This window comes from Sycon ciliatum, chromosome 12 (genome assembly GCF_964019385.1).
Source record: "Sycon ciliatum chromosome 12, ocSycCili1.1, whole genome shotgun sequence".
In the NCBI taxonomy this organism is placed as follows: domain Eukaryota; kingdom Metazoa; phylum Porifera; class Calcarea; order Leucosolenida; family Sycettidae; genus Sycon; species Sycon ciliatum.
The window spans coordinates 6,931,756-6,951,243 of record NC_088654.1 but is presented as its reverse complement, the minus strand read 5'-3'; the positions used below and the strand labels follow the sequence as shown (position 1 = coordinate 6,951,243).

The window sequence follows — 19,488 nt, the reverse complement described above, 5'->3', positions numbered from 1 at the left end:
ACTTCACAAAAATGATGAAACGGCTACTAGTAAAGGGATGAGGGTAAACTCAAAGGAATTGGAGCGGGTAGCGCGCTCACATTCGGATGGCTACCAGAGCTCCAAAAAGCTGAACCGTCCCCGAGGGGGGTTAATTATTATTATTTCTCCTTTATTCACTTCTTTCGAAGGCGATAAGCCAGACCCACCGGGAAATATTTCCATGGGTGGGACAGCAAAAAGAAAGTGAAAAAACAAAAACAAAATTAAATAAATAAATAAAACCTAAAAACCAAAGGGACAAGAACTAGTTGAAGGAAGAGGAAGAAAGGAAAGAAACTCAATCCGAACTCCAACATCAAAACAATAATAAAGAATTTGCAGCGACAGGCAAAATACATCAACCAATGAAGGGAGTAGTAACAAAGGAAATATCAGTCTTTATCAGTCGTTATTCAAGTCTCTTAGCTATTGAACATGCAAACGCAGCAGAGGTGCATCTACATGTTAAGGATAGTTCTCAGTATTTTAATCGAACCTTGTATAGCCTCCTGTTGCACAATAGCCAGGTCTCCTCCCTGCACAGTCCGAAGGCATTGAGGAGTCTCCCCCACCAAGCCTCCCAGGGCACCGACAACCACAGGGACCACGTCAACCTGGTTGAGGGACCAAATCCTCGAAATCTCCCGCTTCAAATCATAATATTTCGAGCGCTTTTCAGCCATTTTCTTATTGATGTTGTTCTCACCAGGAACGCTGATGTCTATAATGTAGGCGATGCGCTCCTTGTCATCAACAAGGAGCAGATCGGGCCTGTTTGCTGATAGTTTCAGGTCAGTTGGGACCGAATACTCCCAATAGAGGCGATACTGATTACTCTTGACCAATGCCTTGAGCTGGTGGTCGAATCGTGAAGCACCAGTAGGTAGATCTCGTGCTTTACACATTTCGAAGTGCACATACTTTACTATCCGGTTATGTCGTTCAATGTAACTGGTCCGAGCAAGAACTGGGCAGGCACTGACAATGTGGTCAATTGTTTCTAAGCTGCCCTTGCAAAGCCTGCAATTGGCATCAGTTCGAGGAATTGACTTCATTATGGCGTATTGGTAATTTTTCGTTTTGAGGGATTGGTCTTGTGCTGCCATAATCATGCCTTCAGTTGAAGGTTTCAGTGTCCTTGATTTCAACCACATGAAGGTAAGCTCCTTATCTAGGCGATTCTCCTCCAATCGGCTCCAATATCTCCCATGCAGCGGCATAGTGGAAAGTGTTTTGGATTTTCGCTCAGCGCACGCTTGTTTAATGATATGCTTATTGGGTAAAGCTGGTCCAGCTGCTGGCAGATCCAAACTCGACAGGAACTTAGCGGCCTTTGCAGTTATTGAGTGGCTTTTTGTTGTAGGTTTTTGTTGATGATACTGATAAAGCAGGCTTATTCTGTCTATTGGGCTGGTACTCATGTAGCGGGCCAGGCCACACATGCTCCGGCCGTGCATATCCTCACAAGAGACCAAGCCCCGGCCTCCATCTCCCCTCTTCATGTAGAGCCTGTTGACTGAGGCTTTGGGGTGGTGAAATCCAGACGCAGTCAAGGCTGATCTTGTCACTCGATCTGTGGTCTTGATTTCAGCCTCGGTCCAATTTACGATTCCATAACTATATGTCATAACCGGCAGAGCATACGTATTGATGGCCTTGATCATGTTTCGCGCATTCAATCCACTGTTAAGAAGCAAATACAATCTCTTTTTGTATTCTGCAGTGAGTTGTGCCTTGAGCTTCGGGTGAGGTATCATGGCTGCTTGCACTACTCCAAGGTACTTGTATGTTTCATTGAGTCGTAGCGACTCTGCAATGGTCTCATCGCCAACCTGGATAGAGCATCCTTCATCTGGTTTTCCTCTCCTGACGTGCAGCACGGCACACTTGGCCGGGTTGAGATTCATGCCGATGTCATCACCAACGCCACACACAGTAGACACGAGGGTAGTCACATCCTTTGTAGTTTTCCCATAGAGTTTAATGTCGTCCATGTACCAAGAGTGATTGATAGACAACTCGGCGTCTCTGCAGCTGACTCTGTATCCCAAAGGCAATCGGTTGAGCTCAAAACTGATTGGGTTTAGCGCCAGGCAAAACAGTAACGGGGATAATGTGTCACCTTGAAATATGCCTCTTCTTATTGAAATGTTGCCGGTAGTGACCCTGCATCTTCCCTGGTCGCATATGTGCATTGTCGTTCTCCAGTTCCGCATGCTACGAGCAATAGTTGTGACCAAAGACGGGTGGAATCGATACATCGTCAAAGCATGTAGAATCCATTCATGCGACACACTATCAAATGCCTTTTTGAAGTCCAGGTATGCCATGACAAGATTTCGCCCTTTCGTATGGGCATCCTCCAGAATCATCTTATCCACCATCAGGTGCTCCTTGCAACCAAGACCAGCTGCTGCACAACCGCGCTGCTCCGTTGCAAGTATTTCATGTTGATTGATGATTATTATTATTATTTTTATTATTATTATTATTATTAACTGGTTTGAGGGAAAGAGACAAACGGGAAAAGTCTGAAGAAAAAATTGACTGTCACCACCAGGACTCGAACCAGGGACCCTCGCTTGTAGCCAGCGATGCTCTAACCACTGAGCTATGGTGTAGCTATGGTGTCGTCATCCCAGCAGAGACCGTTCAACGTTTTCTTCAGTATTATTATTATTATTTTAGAATTGGGATCAACAGAACGAGCTGAACCGACATTTTCACAAAGGCTTTTATTGTATTCAAAAAACGAGTGGATACGAAGGCAGTGAAGAACATGGAAGAAAGAAAAAATGTGCTATGGAAGAAATGAATGCAGCATTATTCGTTTGAAATTGTTTTAGTAGCAACTTGTTCTGTCTGTTTGGCTCTGGTTGGCCATGGTGTCATATCTTGTGTCACAGTATACTAGTAGTCCTTACAAGTTCGTTAAGTGCTTTCGCAGTTTTTCCTGTTATTACCTTAGTGCTAGGATTATCAGTTTCATAGGTGTTGTTTCTTCTCACTCCATTTCTCTTTATTAGTATCTTTCTGGATTGTTTTTCATTAGTCCAACGTAGCTTCCTGAGGAGTGTTGTGCGAAAACTAGTTCGAAGTACAAATTTTTTGTTCATCATTTCTTCCATAGCACATTTTTTCTTTCTTCCATGTTCTTCACTGCCTTCGTATCCACTCGTTTTTTGAATACAATAAAAGCCTTTGTGAAAATGTCGGTTCAGCTCGTTCTGTTGATCGCAATTCTAAAACTATTGTCGCCTCGACGCCTATTTACATTATTATTATTATTATTAAGAAATGGTTTGCTCCCCGCACCGGAGCTCGCGCTATTCCGCCGACTTTACTTGACACTTGACTTATTATTATTATTATTATATAGTTAATATTTTATGACTTGGGGCTCCCCGCGTGCTAGTTTGTACGTGAAGTGTGTGGGTTACAGTGAGGGCTGCGTCCCACCCGCCTGTGTAGATTCACAGGAAGTGTGAGTTACGAAGTCTGAAGAAAATGTTGAACGGCCTCTGCTGGGATGACGACTACACCATAGCTCAGTGGTTAGAGCATCGCTGGCTACAAGCGAGGGTCCCTGGTTCGAGTCCTGGTGGTGACAGTCAATTTTTTCTTCAGACCTTTCCCGTTTGTCTCTTTCCCTCAAACCAGTTAATATTTTATGACTTGGGGCTCCCCGCGTGCTAGTTTGTACGTGAAGTGTGTGGGTTACAGTGAGGGCTGCGTCCCACCCGCCTGTGTAGATTCACAGGAAGTGTGAGTTACGAAGTCTGAAGAAAATGTTGAACGGCCTCTGCTGGGATGACGACTACACCATAGCTCAGTGGTTAGAGCATCGCTGGCTACAAGCGAGGGTCCCTGGTTCGAGTCCTGGTGGTGACAGTCAATTTTTTCTTCAGACCTTTCCCGTTTGTCTCTTTCCCTCAAACCAGTTAATATTTTATGACTTGGGGCTCCCCGCGTGCTAGTTTGTACGTGAAGTGTGTGGGTTACAGTGAGGGCTGCGTCCCACCCGCCTGTGTAGATTCACAGGAAGTGTGAGTTACGAAGTCTGAAGAAAATGTTGAACGGCCTCTGCTGGGATGACGACTACACCATAGCTCAGTGGTTAGAGCATCGCTGGCTACAAGCGAGGGTCCCTGGTTCGAGTCCTGGTGGTGACAGTCAATTTTTTCTTCAGACCTTTCCCGTTTGTCTCTTTCCCTCAAACCAGTTAATATTTTATGACTTGGGGCTCCCCGCGTGCTAGTTTGTACGTGAAGTGTGTGGGCTACAGTGAGGGCTGCGTCCCACCCGCCTGTGTAGATTCACAGGAAGTGTGAGTTACGAAGTCTGAAGAAAATGTTGAACGGCCTCTGCTGGGATGACGACTACACCATAGCTCAGTGGTTAGAGCATCGCTGGCTACAAGTGAGGGTCCCTGGTTCGAGTCCTGGTGGTGACAGTCAATTTTTTCTTCAGACCTTTCCCGTTTGTCTCTTTCCCTCAAACCAGTTAATATTTTATGACTTGGGGCTCCCCGCGTGCTAGTTTGTACGTGAAGTGTGTGGGTTACAGTGAGGGCTGCGTCCCACCCGCCTGTGTAGATTCACAGGAAGTGTGAGTTACGAAGTCTGAAGAAAATGTTGAACGGCCTCTGCTGGGATGACGACTACACCATAGCTCAGTGGTTAGAGCATCGCTGGCTACAAGCGAGGGTCCCTGGTTCGAGTCCTGGTGGTGACAGTCAATTTTTTCTTCAGACCTTTCCCGTTTGTCTCTTTCCCTCAAACCAGTTAATATTTTATGACTTGGGGCTCCCCGCGTGCTAGTTTGTACGTGAAGTGTGTGGGTTACAGTGAGGGCTGCGTCCCACCCGCCTGTGTAGATTCACAGGAAGTGTGAGTTACGAAGTCTGAAGAAAATGTTGAACGGCCTCTGCTGGGATGACGACTACACCATAGCTCAGTGGTTAGAGCATCGCTGGCTACAAGCGAGGGTCCCTGGTTCGAGTCCTGGTGGTGACAGTCAATTTTTTCTTCAGACCTTTCCCGTTTGTCTCTTTCCCTCAAACCAGTTAATATTTTATGACTTGGGGCTCCCCGCGTGCTAGTTTGTACGTGAAGTGTGTGGGTTACAGTGAGGGCTGCGTCCCACCCGCCTGTGTAGATTCACAGGAAGTGTGAGTTACGAAGTCTGAAGAAAATGTTGAACGGCCTCTGCTGGGATGACGACTACACCATAGCTCAGTGGTTAGAGCATCGCTGGCTACAAGCGAGGGTCCCTGGTTCGAGTCCTGGTGGTGACAGTCAATTTTTTCTTCAGACCTTTCCCGTTTGTCTCTTTCCCTCAAACCAGTTAATATTATTATTATTATTATTATTTTAAAACGAAGGTAAGTTATGGGTCGCAAATATCCACGCAAACACACATCCAGTCATAATAAAGCACTTGTCATAAGTATCCGAATGTCCCGTCATCTCGCCTCTTCACAGATAGTGGTGACAGATAGTGACAGATAGTGGTGATGCCACGAAGAGGCGAGATGACGGGACATTGGAGGAGACAACACCCAATGGAGCTAAGAATCGCACTTCGTCAATCAAGCAACATCTGTCAGCCCGTACCAATTGTCGTGAGTTGTACAGTGATAATGTTTTCTCAATATTGTCACGTGGTAGATGTGCGTAACATTTGGCTGTGTTAGAAGCTTTGTATATCCGTAAGTTAGATCCTGAACTTTGCGTACAGAAAGAAAATGTGTTGTCGCTACAATTGTTTGGTGTTACTCCTCGTCGAGGTGGTAACAATGTAACTTAATTTGCTCACTATGTTGTTGTCACTATTATTATTTTCCTTCGAGTTTTGTGTCGTGCTAAACTTGATAATTTTCCGCCTTGTCACGAGTGTTGTTATCTAATTATCTTTACGCTATATAAGTTTTAGTCTTTCCAGCTTGAGCCATTCCCTGTATAATCCTTGATGAGAAGGGACCGAAAACGTTTGGATACTTATGACAAGTGCCTTATTATGACTGGATGTGTGTTTGCGTGGATATTTGCGACCCATAACTTACCTTCGTTTTAAAGTATTATCCGCCTCCGACCTCTTTAAAAAAATTATTATTATTATTATTATTATTATTTATCGTCCCCGTCGTTGTCGTCATCGTCGTCGTCAGCGTCTTCCTCATCTCCCTCCTCCTCTTCATCAACATCAACAGCCATTGGAACGTCAAAGGGAGCATCATCGCAGCAGGCAGTGCCAGCAACGGACGTGCCTTTGGTACGGACATCTACGTCGGCCTCGTCTGGATTGGCAGTAGCGGCAAGGAATGTCAGGTCGGTTTCATTGTCACGTAATTCCAAAGTATGTACTGGTTCTAGTAGCGTTGTTAGGGTGTATGAATCTTCTATCGCCAACCATCTTGTTCAGAATAGTGATTGTCGTTCTAGTTATGCTGATGATTGCTTTTCTGTTTGGTCTCGTTCACGTAGTCAAAGGTATTTGCGTGTATTGGAGTCTATTTACATTTTTACCACCAGGCCGATTTTGTGTAGGCAGAAAAAGAATTTGTTTACGTTGAAATTGTTTGTGAATTTAGATCAGTAGTTCTCGTTTGTGGTTGCTTGGTAACTTTCTAGTGGTGAATTTATCGCATTTGTTGTCACCTGATATCGTTGAATGGTGTAATGTTTCTTTCAGCTCTCATTTTATCGCGCTAGTTAGGGTCTAAATTATTACTTGCATTGTGCGTATATATATTGAGTTAACCCTTTAAGAGCCACAGGAAATTTTCAAAATTCTGCATTTTTTCGTGTTCCTTGGATCATAGCTTCAGTTCTACTCACTCAATGCTCACAATCTAGGGCTTCCTGGAAAGGTCTCCGCGAGAGGAAGAGAATGAGGTCGATCATGATAGCCAGCACACCGTCTATCCAGCGCTAGATCGCAGCGACAGCACGAAAAATGCCCCAAATGCGTCCAATTGCGTCCCGCTCCAGATATTTCATTTTGCTCGATCGTGGAGTTCCAATTTTTTCGCTGTGTACTCTTGACAATATCAACAGTGAAACCCGTGCAAATTCGAGTAAACCAGCGTGACGAAAAGTCTCAAAATTCTCAATACTAAAGTCGCACTGCGCGCTTTTGAAATTGCCGCGATCGCGGCTCAACTTACGAGTGATTTATCTCAGGAACCGTTGCTCGCAGCGCTTCGCGGATTGTTTCTCCCGACGGGTGAGAGTTTTCTCTTCGCCCTGGATATTTCGATCACTGGATTTGAGCTAGATTGGACTGAGTTACGATCTTTTGAAGTTTTGCATTTGAATGCGTCGTTTACGACGCATTCAAGTATGGAGCGGCTCTTAAAGGGTTAAGAGCTTTTGTTGATTTGCCAGTAATCCTCTGATGAGATGGCGACGAAAACGTTTAGCTTATTTATTATACATGAAAACAAGTTTTGCTTATGGTGTTTGTACTGAGTGCGCAGCTTACTCTATTTATTGCGTTGATTACATTTTTATCTCCACGGAAGCTTTTTAATTATTATTATTATTATTATGTCTGATTGGCCAGGAATTTTCTTCATCCAAAGACGTCAGTGTCTTCTGTAGGGTGTGTATAGGTGAAATACCAAAACAAAATTGGCCACTTACTGTTAATATTGGGGAATTATGGGACTTTCAAAAATGCCATTTTTACGAACTTTACGCATTTGGATAGTAACACTTTATTATGAAGCTGTCTGGTCAGTCTTTTGATAAGAAGCATTGACTGCGTACATTGCATTGGGTGACATAAGGAAGTTGTTGTAACTGCCTTTTCTCCACCCGCACCCAGTCCCGTGCAATCTCCACACTTATACAAAGGGACGACGATAACTACATTTGAAAGACTGTTCATTTCAAGACGACTACGGAAACACAACTTGACATGACGAACTCAAGACGAAGACTGCTTTTTACACCACAGCAACAAGTCCATGCACCAACATAACGTACACACGACGTACGGTACTATATATATGATATGGTAAGTCTATCGATATACGGTACATACGGTATGATACGGTAGAAAGTCCGTCTTCTACAGAAGTGTCCTGTGGGAGGTTTTGCAGGATTTCCATCAATATCAACAACAGAACATGAACTCAGAGATGGCCCCAATGCGCAAATTGGCTCTTTTATGAAGTAAAGTCGACCATAAATGAAAAATGGCCCGACATGTTTTTTATCAAAACTTGCCAAATTGATTCTTCTAATGTACAGTGGAATTTGAGGTGTCGCAATGAAAAAAGACTTCACAACAACGCGTTCATTCATAAAAAAACATTAAACATTTGAGTAGTATCGTACTAGATGCATGCAATGCCTAGTTATCCTGTAGGACACTGCGACCAGCTGAGGGATAGCTTTAAAAATAATAGGAATGGAAAGAGTCTGTTATGACCTTCTGCAGCAATCCGGAACATACTTTGTCCAGTGCTATCAATTTGTGAATTTTGAGGTCAATTCACATATTACTGCCATCAAAAAAATTGAAACTGCCTAATGGATTCACTTCACATTAGTCAAAGATGGTCTTCAAGTTGATTGGAAAGTACCTACCAAGTTTCATGATGCTGTGGCCACCAGAACATACTTTGCCAGGCAATCTTACAAGCTATTCTTGTCAAAACCAGTCCAGAAAAAGAAGAAGAAAAAGTTCTGCACAAGGGTGGCTCGAACCCGAGAGGGGCATATTTCTACTCCAGACTTGCGCCCCAGTTCCGATACTAGGGAGGTTTCACTCTACGTAATTACGTATGAAAATCCGCATGTCGAACGCGCCGGGGAGCGAGGGCAACTTTCATACGTAAATCTCTCTACGGACTTCCGTAGGAAAGCTGTTTCCTACGTTGGGTCTTCCGTAGGACTTTTTGAAATATTTTTTCGCATTTCCGCATTTGTCCATGGCAATGTTCAAGCCGCGCGAAACACAAGGTACACACACCGTACACCACGTGGAAAATATAATGGAAAACGCCGTTTCGGGTCATGGTGCATGCGGTGGGCGCATGCAGCCAACGCGTCTCCAAAGCAACAACGCATGTTTAGCAGTTGTGGAGAAATCACGCAGAGCGAAACCCAACAGCGCTGATTTTTACGTATGAGGATTCCGTGCAGTTCCTACGTTTTTTTCATACGTAACTCTGTAGAGCGAAACCTCCCTACTATCAACTGACGAAATGGAAACTCGAAAATCGATTTTGGCTAATTCGTTCAACAATAATAAAATTCTTTAAACTCGATGTTGTCTGGCCATGTCTGCATCAATTCTATTCTTTATTGCACTGATAAATTCAGCATTGAAAGATCCAGTTGATAGCAGAGGCACTCAGTGGTCGGTTCGAACAACTCGGAGCCCTCTCGGATCAAGTTTGACCGAGCGGTAGGGGTGAAACGAGTATCTATTTTGACCAATCGATCACTCGTTCATAATATTCGATCGAGTATCCGATTATTTCGAGTATTTTATCAAAATTCAAAAGCACTAGATTTGCGAGTTCTCGACCAATTCGAAAGAAATTATCTGTGAACATAGAACAAAAGGCGCCAATGTCTTGTACAGAGTGTAAAGTAACGATTTTCATCAGTACTTTCATATCTCAGAACGTTACTTGCCGTGGTGATCGCATCGTCGAAGTCTTAAAATACTGACTCAAACCATGCATAACGCATGCATACCCGTGGACCAGTGGTACAACAAAAAGTTTTTGAAAAATACAATGCCAATACTGAAAAAAAATAAATAAATAAAAAAATTAAAAAAACGATCGAGTGCAAAATTTCGAATACTCGCTCGTTTGAAATTTTCGAACGAATACTCGAATATTCGAACTAATCGTTTCACCCCTACCGAGCGGTGATCGATCACATACTCAAGTAACTACACTTATGAATGCATTTTGGGATGTAGCAGGACCTACAGTACATGTTTGTCTGCACCTTTAAAGCCATGGAGGTATATTCCATTATAAAACCAGTCTCAGCTATAAAGCCATGGGCTTCATAAATGAGATGACATCTGAAGTGTGTTTTGTAAAAATGAAGAAATAAGTACTCTACTAACAAACTTACAGCCCAGCAGGAAGGGTGAACAAGGGGATTTAGAGTGAAATTTATGTGTAGGCTTTGACTTTTATGGCTTGGCGTAGCGGGTGAGTCATTTTTGCATCTAAAAAGTTAGGAAAGCAGCAGTGTTTCGAACATAAGGCCATGGCTTTGAAAGCGCTGACATACGGTATAGCCGTAATGTAGTTCCACTTGCAAACGGTATGTACAAAGACTGCGGGAAGAAGAATATTGTCATCAGCTGATCGTGCACCCCCTGAGAGGTGGACCAGCCACGTCCTGGACCATGGTGCTTTCCGCTCCTGCCGTGACGCTTCAGCAGGTGTGCCGCACTCAAGTGCATATACGATGAGAGAGACATCACAGTCATGCTGCATGTGGTCCCGTAAAGCAACGCATAGTGCATGACTGCCATCGTAAAACCACTTATACCTCACTCCATATACACCCACAGTCTTGGGCATGCCCTCCATTAGTGGTTTATATATCTCCATATACACCACTAAGGGGAATTAGCAGTAGTTGTCGGCGAGGAACAAGCCATTAGGAGGCCACACACGGTGAAGATGGAGAGGTACATGTATAAATATATTATAACAAAGGGACCGAGTGTATATCGAGATACATACACCAGTTAACAAAACATCGGCTTCGCCTCGGTTTTTATACTGAAATTAGCGGACTTGGCTTAATTTCAGTGTTTGTTTTTTTTTCTTTTTTTTTCTACAAAATCCACATATCTCCAGACACTGGGGTGAATGATGGAGTGTGGTGGTGGGGCCCATTAAGCTCCGCCGACCAGAGGTCTCGGCTTCATAGCTCCATGGACGCATTCTCATGCATTGTTCTTTGGCCTTTGTATGCGTGCTGTGGTATTATTATTATTGTTATTATCAGGAAGTGTGAGTTACGAAGTCTGAAGAAAATGTTGAACGGCCTCTGCTGGGATGACGACTACACCATAGCTCAGTGGTTAGAGCATCGCTAGCTACAAGCGAGGGTCCCTGGTTCGAGTCCTGGTGGTGGCAGTCAATTTTTTCTTCAGACTTTTCCCGTTTGTCTCTTTCCCTCAAACCAGTTAATATTGTTATTATTATTATTAAGTACGAAGTAGTGGTTGCGACTTCGGCGATGATTTGTAAGAAAGGGTTTGCTCCCCACACCGGAGCTCGCGCTTTTCCGCCAACTTTACTTGACACTTGACTGACTCACGACTGCCATCCAGAGCACACGAGAAGTCCATCGAACCTTCGACTCGGCAAACCTGCAAGAAAGAACCACTCCCTGCTCAATACACAGTGTTTCGGGGAATTCACCCCTCATCAGTTGAGCTTGAGTAGGCTGAGGAAGTTTGTCGCGCTGGAAACGGAGCGTCTCTGTAAGTTTGTATCCCTGGTGATGTTTGTGCCTGGAGAGCACTATATAAGTGGTGCTCTTCAGGCACAATCTTCCTCAGCCTACTCAAGCTCAACTGATGAGGGGTGAATTCCCCGAAACACTGTGTATTGAGCAGGGAGTGGTGCTTTCTTGCAGGTTTGCCGAGTCGAAGGTTCGATGGACTTCTCGTGTGCTCTGGATGGCAGTCGTGAGTCAGTCAAGTGTCAAGTAAAGTCGGCGGAAAAGCGCGAGCTCCGGTGTGGGGAGCAAACCCTTTATCATTATTATTATTATTATTATAGATCTCTAGTTCGGCCAGATGAAAATACTACCCGAAACAAGTATAGGCATGGTTTTGCGTGCAGAACATGTATATGTGCATGCTATGGCATGCGCTGGAGAAACATTTCGACCGCTATGCGCACGTCGAGATCAAAAGTTGTTTTGTGCCCCACGCAAAAGTTAGTACGGGTTTAACCACAATATGGTAACTATACTACTATAGATCTCTATACACACTCGGTCCCTTGTTATAATCTATACATAAATAGGCACGTACCTATTTTCGAATTTCGTGGTTAAAGGGGAACTGTCACCAAAAATTTTCTTTGTCTCATCTTGTAGTTCTTTGGCTCCTGATCACGATGGTGTTATTCGTTTTTCTCTGCGATGACTGGAAGTGGGTGAAAACTTGAAAAGAAGGTGCCCAAAATTGTCCCGAAGTACCGAGTGACGTCACGCCGGACTTGACCTCCACGCGTACATTCATCGTCAAAAACGAAGTCCAGCCCGTGTGCTGGTCGATCGAGCCAACTGTTCGATGTACGGTGCACGCTTGCCTTCTGAACTCGGACACTCGATGTGTACGTTGTACACAATGAGAACGCCAAAAAGGGACAAAATAAACAAAAGTCGACAGCAGTTTGTCGCACTGGTACTTCCTCCACGAAGCTCCAGCTGTTTGTATTATTTGTGATTACGAAAGAGTGGAAGGATGTTTGTTTGCTGTTAGTGTGACACACATATCTCGTGCTTGAAAATGATGTCGTTGTATCGAAGCCGAAGGTGGCGGTGTTGCCCACCCGGCTCTGAAATGAAAGACGTCGGAGTTTGTCATCTGCATCTTCAGCAACATCGCCAGATGAATCGCCTTCACGTACCTACATTGCGTTCCTTTGGGGATCGGGTTGGTGGTGTTATCGCCGGCCGGAGGAGTATTGTTTTCTGCATACGCACTCATCATCGTGTTGTTCCTCACACGAAAAGTTCAAAACAACGACGGACTTCCGTGCTCACAAAATAAAACTTATATCCTCGCGGAAGAAGTCAAAAAGGTGAAAGCTCAGGTAGCTCAGCTTTTTATTTTGATTTGGCTGTGTAGCTGCACGTGGGTCTCTAGCTCTGCCTCATGATCTTTGGCATTCTCCTTCGGTACGATGTACCCATCTGTGTTACAGTTCAAAAGGCACACGTGCACCGTACATTGGAACAGCTAGCTCGATCGACCAGCACACGGGCTGGACTTCGTTTTTGACGATGAATGTACGCGTGGAGGTCAAGTCCGGCGTGACGTCACTCGGTACTTCGGGACAATTTTGGGCACCTTCTTTTCAAGTTTTCACCCACTTCCAGCCATCGCAGAGAAAAACGGATAACACCATCGTGATCAGGAGCCAAAGAACTACAAGATAAGACAAAGAAATTTTTTGGTGACAGTTCCCCTTTAAACCCGTACTAACTTTTGAGAGGGGCACAAAACAACTTTTGATCTCGACGTGGGCATAGCGGTCGAAATGTTTCTCCAGCGCATGCCATAGCATGCACATATACATGTTCTGCACGCAAAAACCATGCCCATACTTGCTTCGGGTAGTATTTTCATCTGGACGAACTTGGGTGCAACAGATTAAAAGATGAATGGTGTCTATTTCGGACGTGCACCTTTGAACGATTTTTACGGTAAAGGTCCTGTAGAACAGCACACAACACACAACTGCCATTCTAAATACGGTCCGGCAGAACGAAATTCAGTAGAAAATTGGGACAGGAAATTCGCCGCCGCTTACTGTAACAGACCAGCTTGGCGGTGGCGGTCCGCGATGCGGTGTACGTGTGTCCACGCGAGCTGCGCTGCAGTAGTGTGCCGTCGGCGCGCTGCACCCACACCATCTCGTGCCGTTGGCTCGAGTCGGGCAGCAGCAGGCCGAAGACAAAGTCGTGCAAGCAGCGCGTTGCCACGCTCACTGGCGGCAGTACTAGGCCAAAGTCGGAGCAGGCGCGTTCTGCATACGCGTAGTCTGCCCAGGCGGTGGCTATCGTGTAATCGCTTGGCACGGTGAAGTACTCATTGGCTTTGCAATTGTCATGCCCTGGCAGCTCTTCAGCACCGCCAAACCAAACTGGAGAGAAAGAAGGAAATCACGAAAACAGGGTTAGACACTTCTCGACAAACATGTTGTTGTAAAGCGGGGGTGGTCTGGAAAGTGACCAGGTTTTCACGACCAAACATTTAAAAAATATCTCATGGCACCCCGGATAGAGCTAATGTTGGTTGGACATTTTTTTAAGTGATTCATAAACTTACTATCTCTCTATCTCTCTGTCTGTCTGTCTGTCTGTCTATCTGGTCTATCTATCTCTTTATCTCTATATGTCTCTATGTCTCTATATCTCTATCTATCTATCTATCTGTCTGTCTCTCTATTTAATTAACTCTTTATCTATCTGTCTATATGTCTGTCTATCTGTGTTTCTGTGTGTCTGTCTCTTTCTGCCTTACCTATGCATTTATCCTCCACTTGTGTAAAACCGGCGTTGCAGAGGCAGTCGGAACTGTTACCCTTGCAATGTGAATTAGGTGGACACGTGACATTACCCGTTTGGCAGAAGTGGCCTGCAAGAGACAGGAACATGCGCACGCACACACACACATGCGCACACACACACACACACACACACACACACACACACACACACACACAAACACATGTGCACACACAAACACACACACACGCACAAACACCCACACGCAAACACACACACACACACACACACACACACACACAAACACATACACACACACGCATGACATTGAAGCAAAACAAACTCGACTGCTTGAAGTAGCTACACCGGTTAAATTCACTTAGCCAGACACCACCAAGCCATGGGCGAGAGCAGGCCACCAGAGCATGCTGGCAATGGCGATGCTGGACCCATACTCCCTATTCCAGGCTTCCAATACTAGTGTGTACTCTCACAAACACGAACAATGAGCACAAAGAAACAGCACCTGTCAAAACTTGCATCAACGTTCACGCTCGAAAAGTACAAACAGGAGACCCTAGGCCAAACAAAAGTGACAGAAGCAGTCACCGGGGGGGGGGCTCCAATGAGCAATTTCCCGAAATTTAGAGCCCGCATCAGTGGATTTTATTGATTCACGGGATGCTGGGACACAGAGTGGCTTGGCTTATATACCGTAGAGACCGTGGCGTGCCCGACACCCCTGGTCAGCATCCTTTGTTGCCTCGAGACTTCACTTGCATCCATCTCCGCGGCTTGGAAGCAGCAGAATTCACTGTGGAACATGCTTGCCCTCACCTTTTTCAAACTCTACAGTGATCGGAGTCCTCGAGCGGCCATTGTGGAGGGCATGATAATGTGACGGTGCCAGGTTAGCCGTGGTACGGACCATGTCGTCCTCAGCGCAGATACTCAGCTGAACGCGGCCGGGGTCGGTGAAAGCGCTGGCTAGACCAGCAAAGTTCGCCATCACATACCAACAGCGGTGGTTGGGACACCTCAAGATGCGCATGATCGAGGTCACAGTTGAATTGTCGCTATCGCAGATCGTGACGTTGGACACGCCCATAGCTGCACGTGATAACTGAAAGTTGAATGTGAACAGATGAATATCGCCGCTAGTGCCGTCAAGGATCTTCAACGCCCCGAAGGGGGTAAACCCGTCCAGCTTCGTCATGGACGGCGCGGCCAGACGCCAAAACAGAGCCGCCAAAACAGGAGCTATAGGAGTGCTTGCGGATGCGGGTTTGCTCTTTGTTTTTTTGGTATTCCTGGCTTGATTCTTTTCTTTTGTAATTGGATTTTCCTATTTGTTTGATTTGATTTTTCCAATTAACTTGACTGTATTTTTCACCATTGCTTTCTTTGCTTGCCCTCTTTGGCTGTTTGAGCTCTTCATCCTGTGCACCATCCAGTTCCCGACAACCAGTTTGTGCGGAACGGATCCCTGTAGGCTGTAGTACAGAGAGATCGGAGTGTGACGGTAGAAACGGTCTATAGTACACGTACACATGTAGATGTACGATACACCCTGCTACGAGACAAAAGAGAGACAAACCACTGTCATGTCATGTCCCGTCGGGGGGGGGGGGGTATTTTCGATGAAATTTCGCAGCTCATTCATGATTGATAGGCTGTGTTTACATGAGAAATTTCAACCCGGGTCGAGTTCAGCCCGGGTTGAAAGTCTGTACGATAGACAAAAGAGGTGAGCGTTTACATGAAGACAGTTGACCCGGGTCAAATACTGATATACCGCCAAAAGTCCACTTCTACAGTCCTGGGAAAGGGAGCAAACCCTTTCTTGGAACTGTGATTGTTCTGACAAAGTGTTATTCAACGAAATGACCGTTCGCAGTATGACAGGTGTAAGTCCAACACATTACAGGGGGAGTGTCACAGAAGTCAGAAGCTACACCTACAAAGTCGCTGCTAACTTGTTGAAAACATGAAGTGGTCAAGATTTGGATTTGGATTTGGAGAATAAGAGTGCGACGTCGAGTATGTTGAGGAAGACTGTGTGCAACAGTGTATACTGTATATCTGAAAGTAGAGGTGGAGTGTGATGGAGAGTACGTGGAGTGCCAACTTTTTCGGTCATCTACAGATGTTGACCGTGTTTTCGCTGGCGGTTCTCCAGTGGTGCTCCAAAAAAAATGTCAAGGTTCGCGTGAGACTCGGCCAAAGGCCCAGTTTTCCGCATCCGCAGGAACGCCACCACCCTCTTGGATCAATGCGCAGATGCAGCTCCTAAGCGGTGGGAGGTGAGTAGATCAGACCCACCACATAGTGGTCAAAGACCGAAATCCCATTCACTGCATCCATGTTTCCCAACAAACAGGAGGAATTTCCCAACAAACAGGAGGTATTTCGGACAGCCAGCTAAGCTGCCTATAGGAATTTTGGAAGTGGCGAGTACCCGTCAGCTCAGGCTATAAGACCCTGGACAGAGGAACTGACCAGGAAAGGATGAACCAAGGGACATATCAACTGTATGCAAAAATGACAATCCCATTGCTGTACATAGAATTTCACCATTTCAACAGTGCTTCATATAATACCATTGTAGCAACACTTAGACATGTCCGACCAATCCAAAACTTTCAGACAGTGAACATTAGGTGTGTTCGATCATTTTTGAACAAAAAACTGAAAATCGAATTTTTGGTCTGTGGTCATATTTTAGCGTGCCCTGGCTCACATATGGAGTCAGGAAAACACAACTTGCATATACGAAAGTTGTGTAGATTTCATACCATGGTTGCTTCTTTGGCTGCGACAGCCCCTGGTACATAAAGGGTTAAACACAGTGCTCTACTTTTTTTCTTTTTTTTTTTTTACTAGAGCCACGTAAACCCGTCATGTGTGAGCCATGAATAAGGGGAGTGGTGGCGTGGTCTGGATGCTCTGCCGACCTTGGGTCTCGGCTTCATCACAGCCAGACGCGCCAATAGAAGAGAGAGAGAGGAAGGGAGAGAGAGAGAGAGAGAGAGAGAGAGAGAGAGAGAGAGAGAGAGAGAGAGAGAGAGAGAGAGAGAGAGAGTAAGAGAGAGAGAGAGAGAGAGAGAGAGAGAGAGAGAGAGAGAGAGAGAGAGAGAGAGAGAGAGAGAGAGAGAGAGAGAGAGAGAGATAGAGAGAGAAAGAGAAAGAGAGAGACTTACTGGAAGCAGTTTGGGCATTCGCTGTATGAAGCACTAGCAACGTCAGGAGTTTCACAGCAGAGTGGTGCCAGCGTGAAGTAAAAGCGCATACCTGTACAGTACATATACATCACTGTTCAAATTGTCGTAACTCCATTGTCCTTTTTCCGATCGTCAGATTGTTATTTTAAATAGAGAAAATCACATGAAAACGAGTTATAAAGCAACTATCCACGGCTGTAACAAGATAATAAGTAGTCAAAAGTGCGATAACAGGCCACAAAACTGATATGCTGCTGAGACATTCCACGACCTGAGTTATCGCACTTCGCGGATAGTTGCTTCATAGCTCGATTCCATGTGATTTCTTCTATTTTACTTCTATTTACTGGCTCAGTATCCGATTGTTATTTGAATCAATTTGTTGGGAGCATGAGTGACAGTCACTGCACAGTTTTCAGGTTACTCAGTAACAGTTTCAGGCTCAGTTGTTGTTAACTGAGCTCCATTGCGATTGTAGGCGATTCAGACTACAGCCAACTGTGACCACGTTTCTACGACTCAGACGTGTTTGATCAGGGATTGTGCATAATAATTTGAAACACGACAGCATCACCATGGAAACTCAAGTTCAGACGTGATTTTGGCCGTAGTCTGAATCGCCTATAAGCTACGAGTAGGTCAGTCACTGCGAGCTCCGCTGACAAGACCTAAGAAGTTCGAAACACCTAGCTGTCGGAAGATTGAATACTGATACTAGGGAGGTTTAATCTCACATAATCCGTGTGTACTTTACGTGTGTGTACCACGTGATACTCAGTGACCCACGTACAGACGTTTTCTGATTCACGACATACCGTGTATGGAGGCTCACCCACGTTCCGCCAGAACGTGGGTGAAAATCAGAATGGAACGCATTTTGCGAGCTAGCTGTGAGGGTGCTCAGCTGAACAAATTTCCAAAGCACGAAATCAAAAATATTCGATGAGCTTCTTAGGCCCGGGTAGCTTCGTCTTTGACCAGGTTTGGGCATTTCGCTTCATGCTTTTGTTTGTCCCGTGTGACTAAACACAACATTGCAACGTGGGTGCCCTTCATCCACTGTACGTGTATCACCCACTTGCGCGTTTCCGTTACGTGCAAACTAAACCTCCCTACTACTAGATGTTTTGTATCAAGGACCTAAATGAAAATAATAATAATAACGTGTGTGTGTGTGTGTGTTTGTGTGTGTGTGTGTGTGTGTGCGCAGAACCCTAGTTTGGGGATTTCAAGGGTGTCGGCCCTTTGGTGGTTCAATGGCCAATTGAGTCATCTTTCCAAGATTCCTTTTGAGTCTCTCTCCCCTCTCCTGGGGAGACCCACGTGACCAGTTTTGGCAGTGAGCAAGTACAAGAAGAAGTACAAGTGTGTGTGTGTGTGTGTGTGTGTGCGTGTGTGCGTGTGTGTGTGTGTGTGTGTGTGTGTGTGTGTGTGTGTGTGTGTGTGTGTGTGCAGATCCATAGCTGCTGGAGATGGCTCTCTCGAACCTTTACATGGTCCCGCTCGTCGTTCTATATTGTCGGCCCCGTAAGGGGACACGTGACCGTAATGGCAGTGTTTACCAGGACCAGGTGTGTGCAACGACAGTGCATTTACTGTATCCATACTTTCTGGCCTATTTGAAAACGGACTCACCGCCGCCATCCTCCGACGTCAGGATCGAAAATCCCCTGCCCAAGCGCGGAACCCGTCCTCCTGACGTTAAACACAACACTACAGTGCTACTCAGCCCTCGAACAGTCGCCAAAACCAACAAACAAATGAATTTTGCAACAATTACCGGTATTTGTTTCATCTGTACGTCTGGGATCAGGCACAACTGACTTGAACTGTGTTGAACCTGGAACCAGACGGCATGAGCCAGGGAGTAGATCTACGTACTAATAAATGTGCTTTTTAGTACTCCTGTTTGAACCTGATGCGAACTTTGAACCCACAGTACACTTAGGTAGTTAGGAGATCAACAGTTCAAAGATTTGCGCGGCCGCTTATCAGTTGAGTCG

General features: G+C 45.3%; 1 protein-coding gene across 1 annotated transcript; it reads right to left on the bottom strand.

Annotated features, from left to right (window-relative positions):
• Nucleotides 1–12,852: 12,852 nt before the first annotated feature.
• LOC135827913 (uncharacterized) lies at nt 12,853–19,259 on the bottom strand. Its single transcript, XM_065340350.1, has 5 exons — nt 19,121–19,259; nt 17,465–17,555; nt 14,281–14,394; nt 13,568–13,900; nt 12,853–12,947 (listed from the first exon to the last, which is right to left on the bottom strand). Exons 1-5 carry the CDS (start codon nt 19,127–19,129, stop codon nt 12,853–12,855), a joined length of 642 nt encoding a protein of 213 aa, XP_065196422.1. The 5' UTR covers nt 19,130–19,259.
• Between the last annotated feature and the right edge of the window lie 229 nt (nt 19,260–19,488).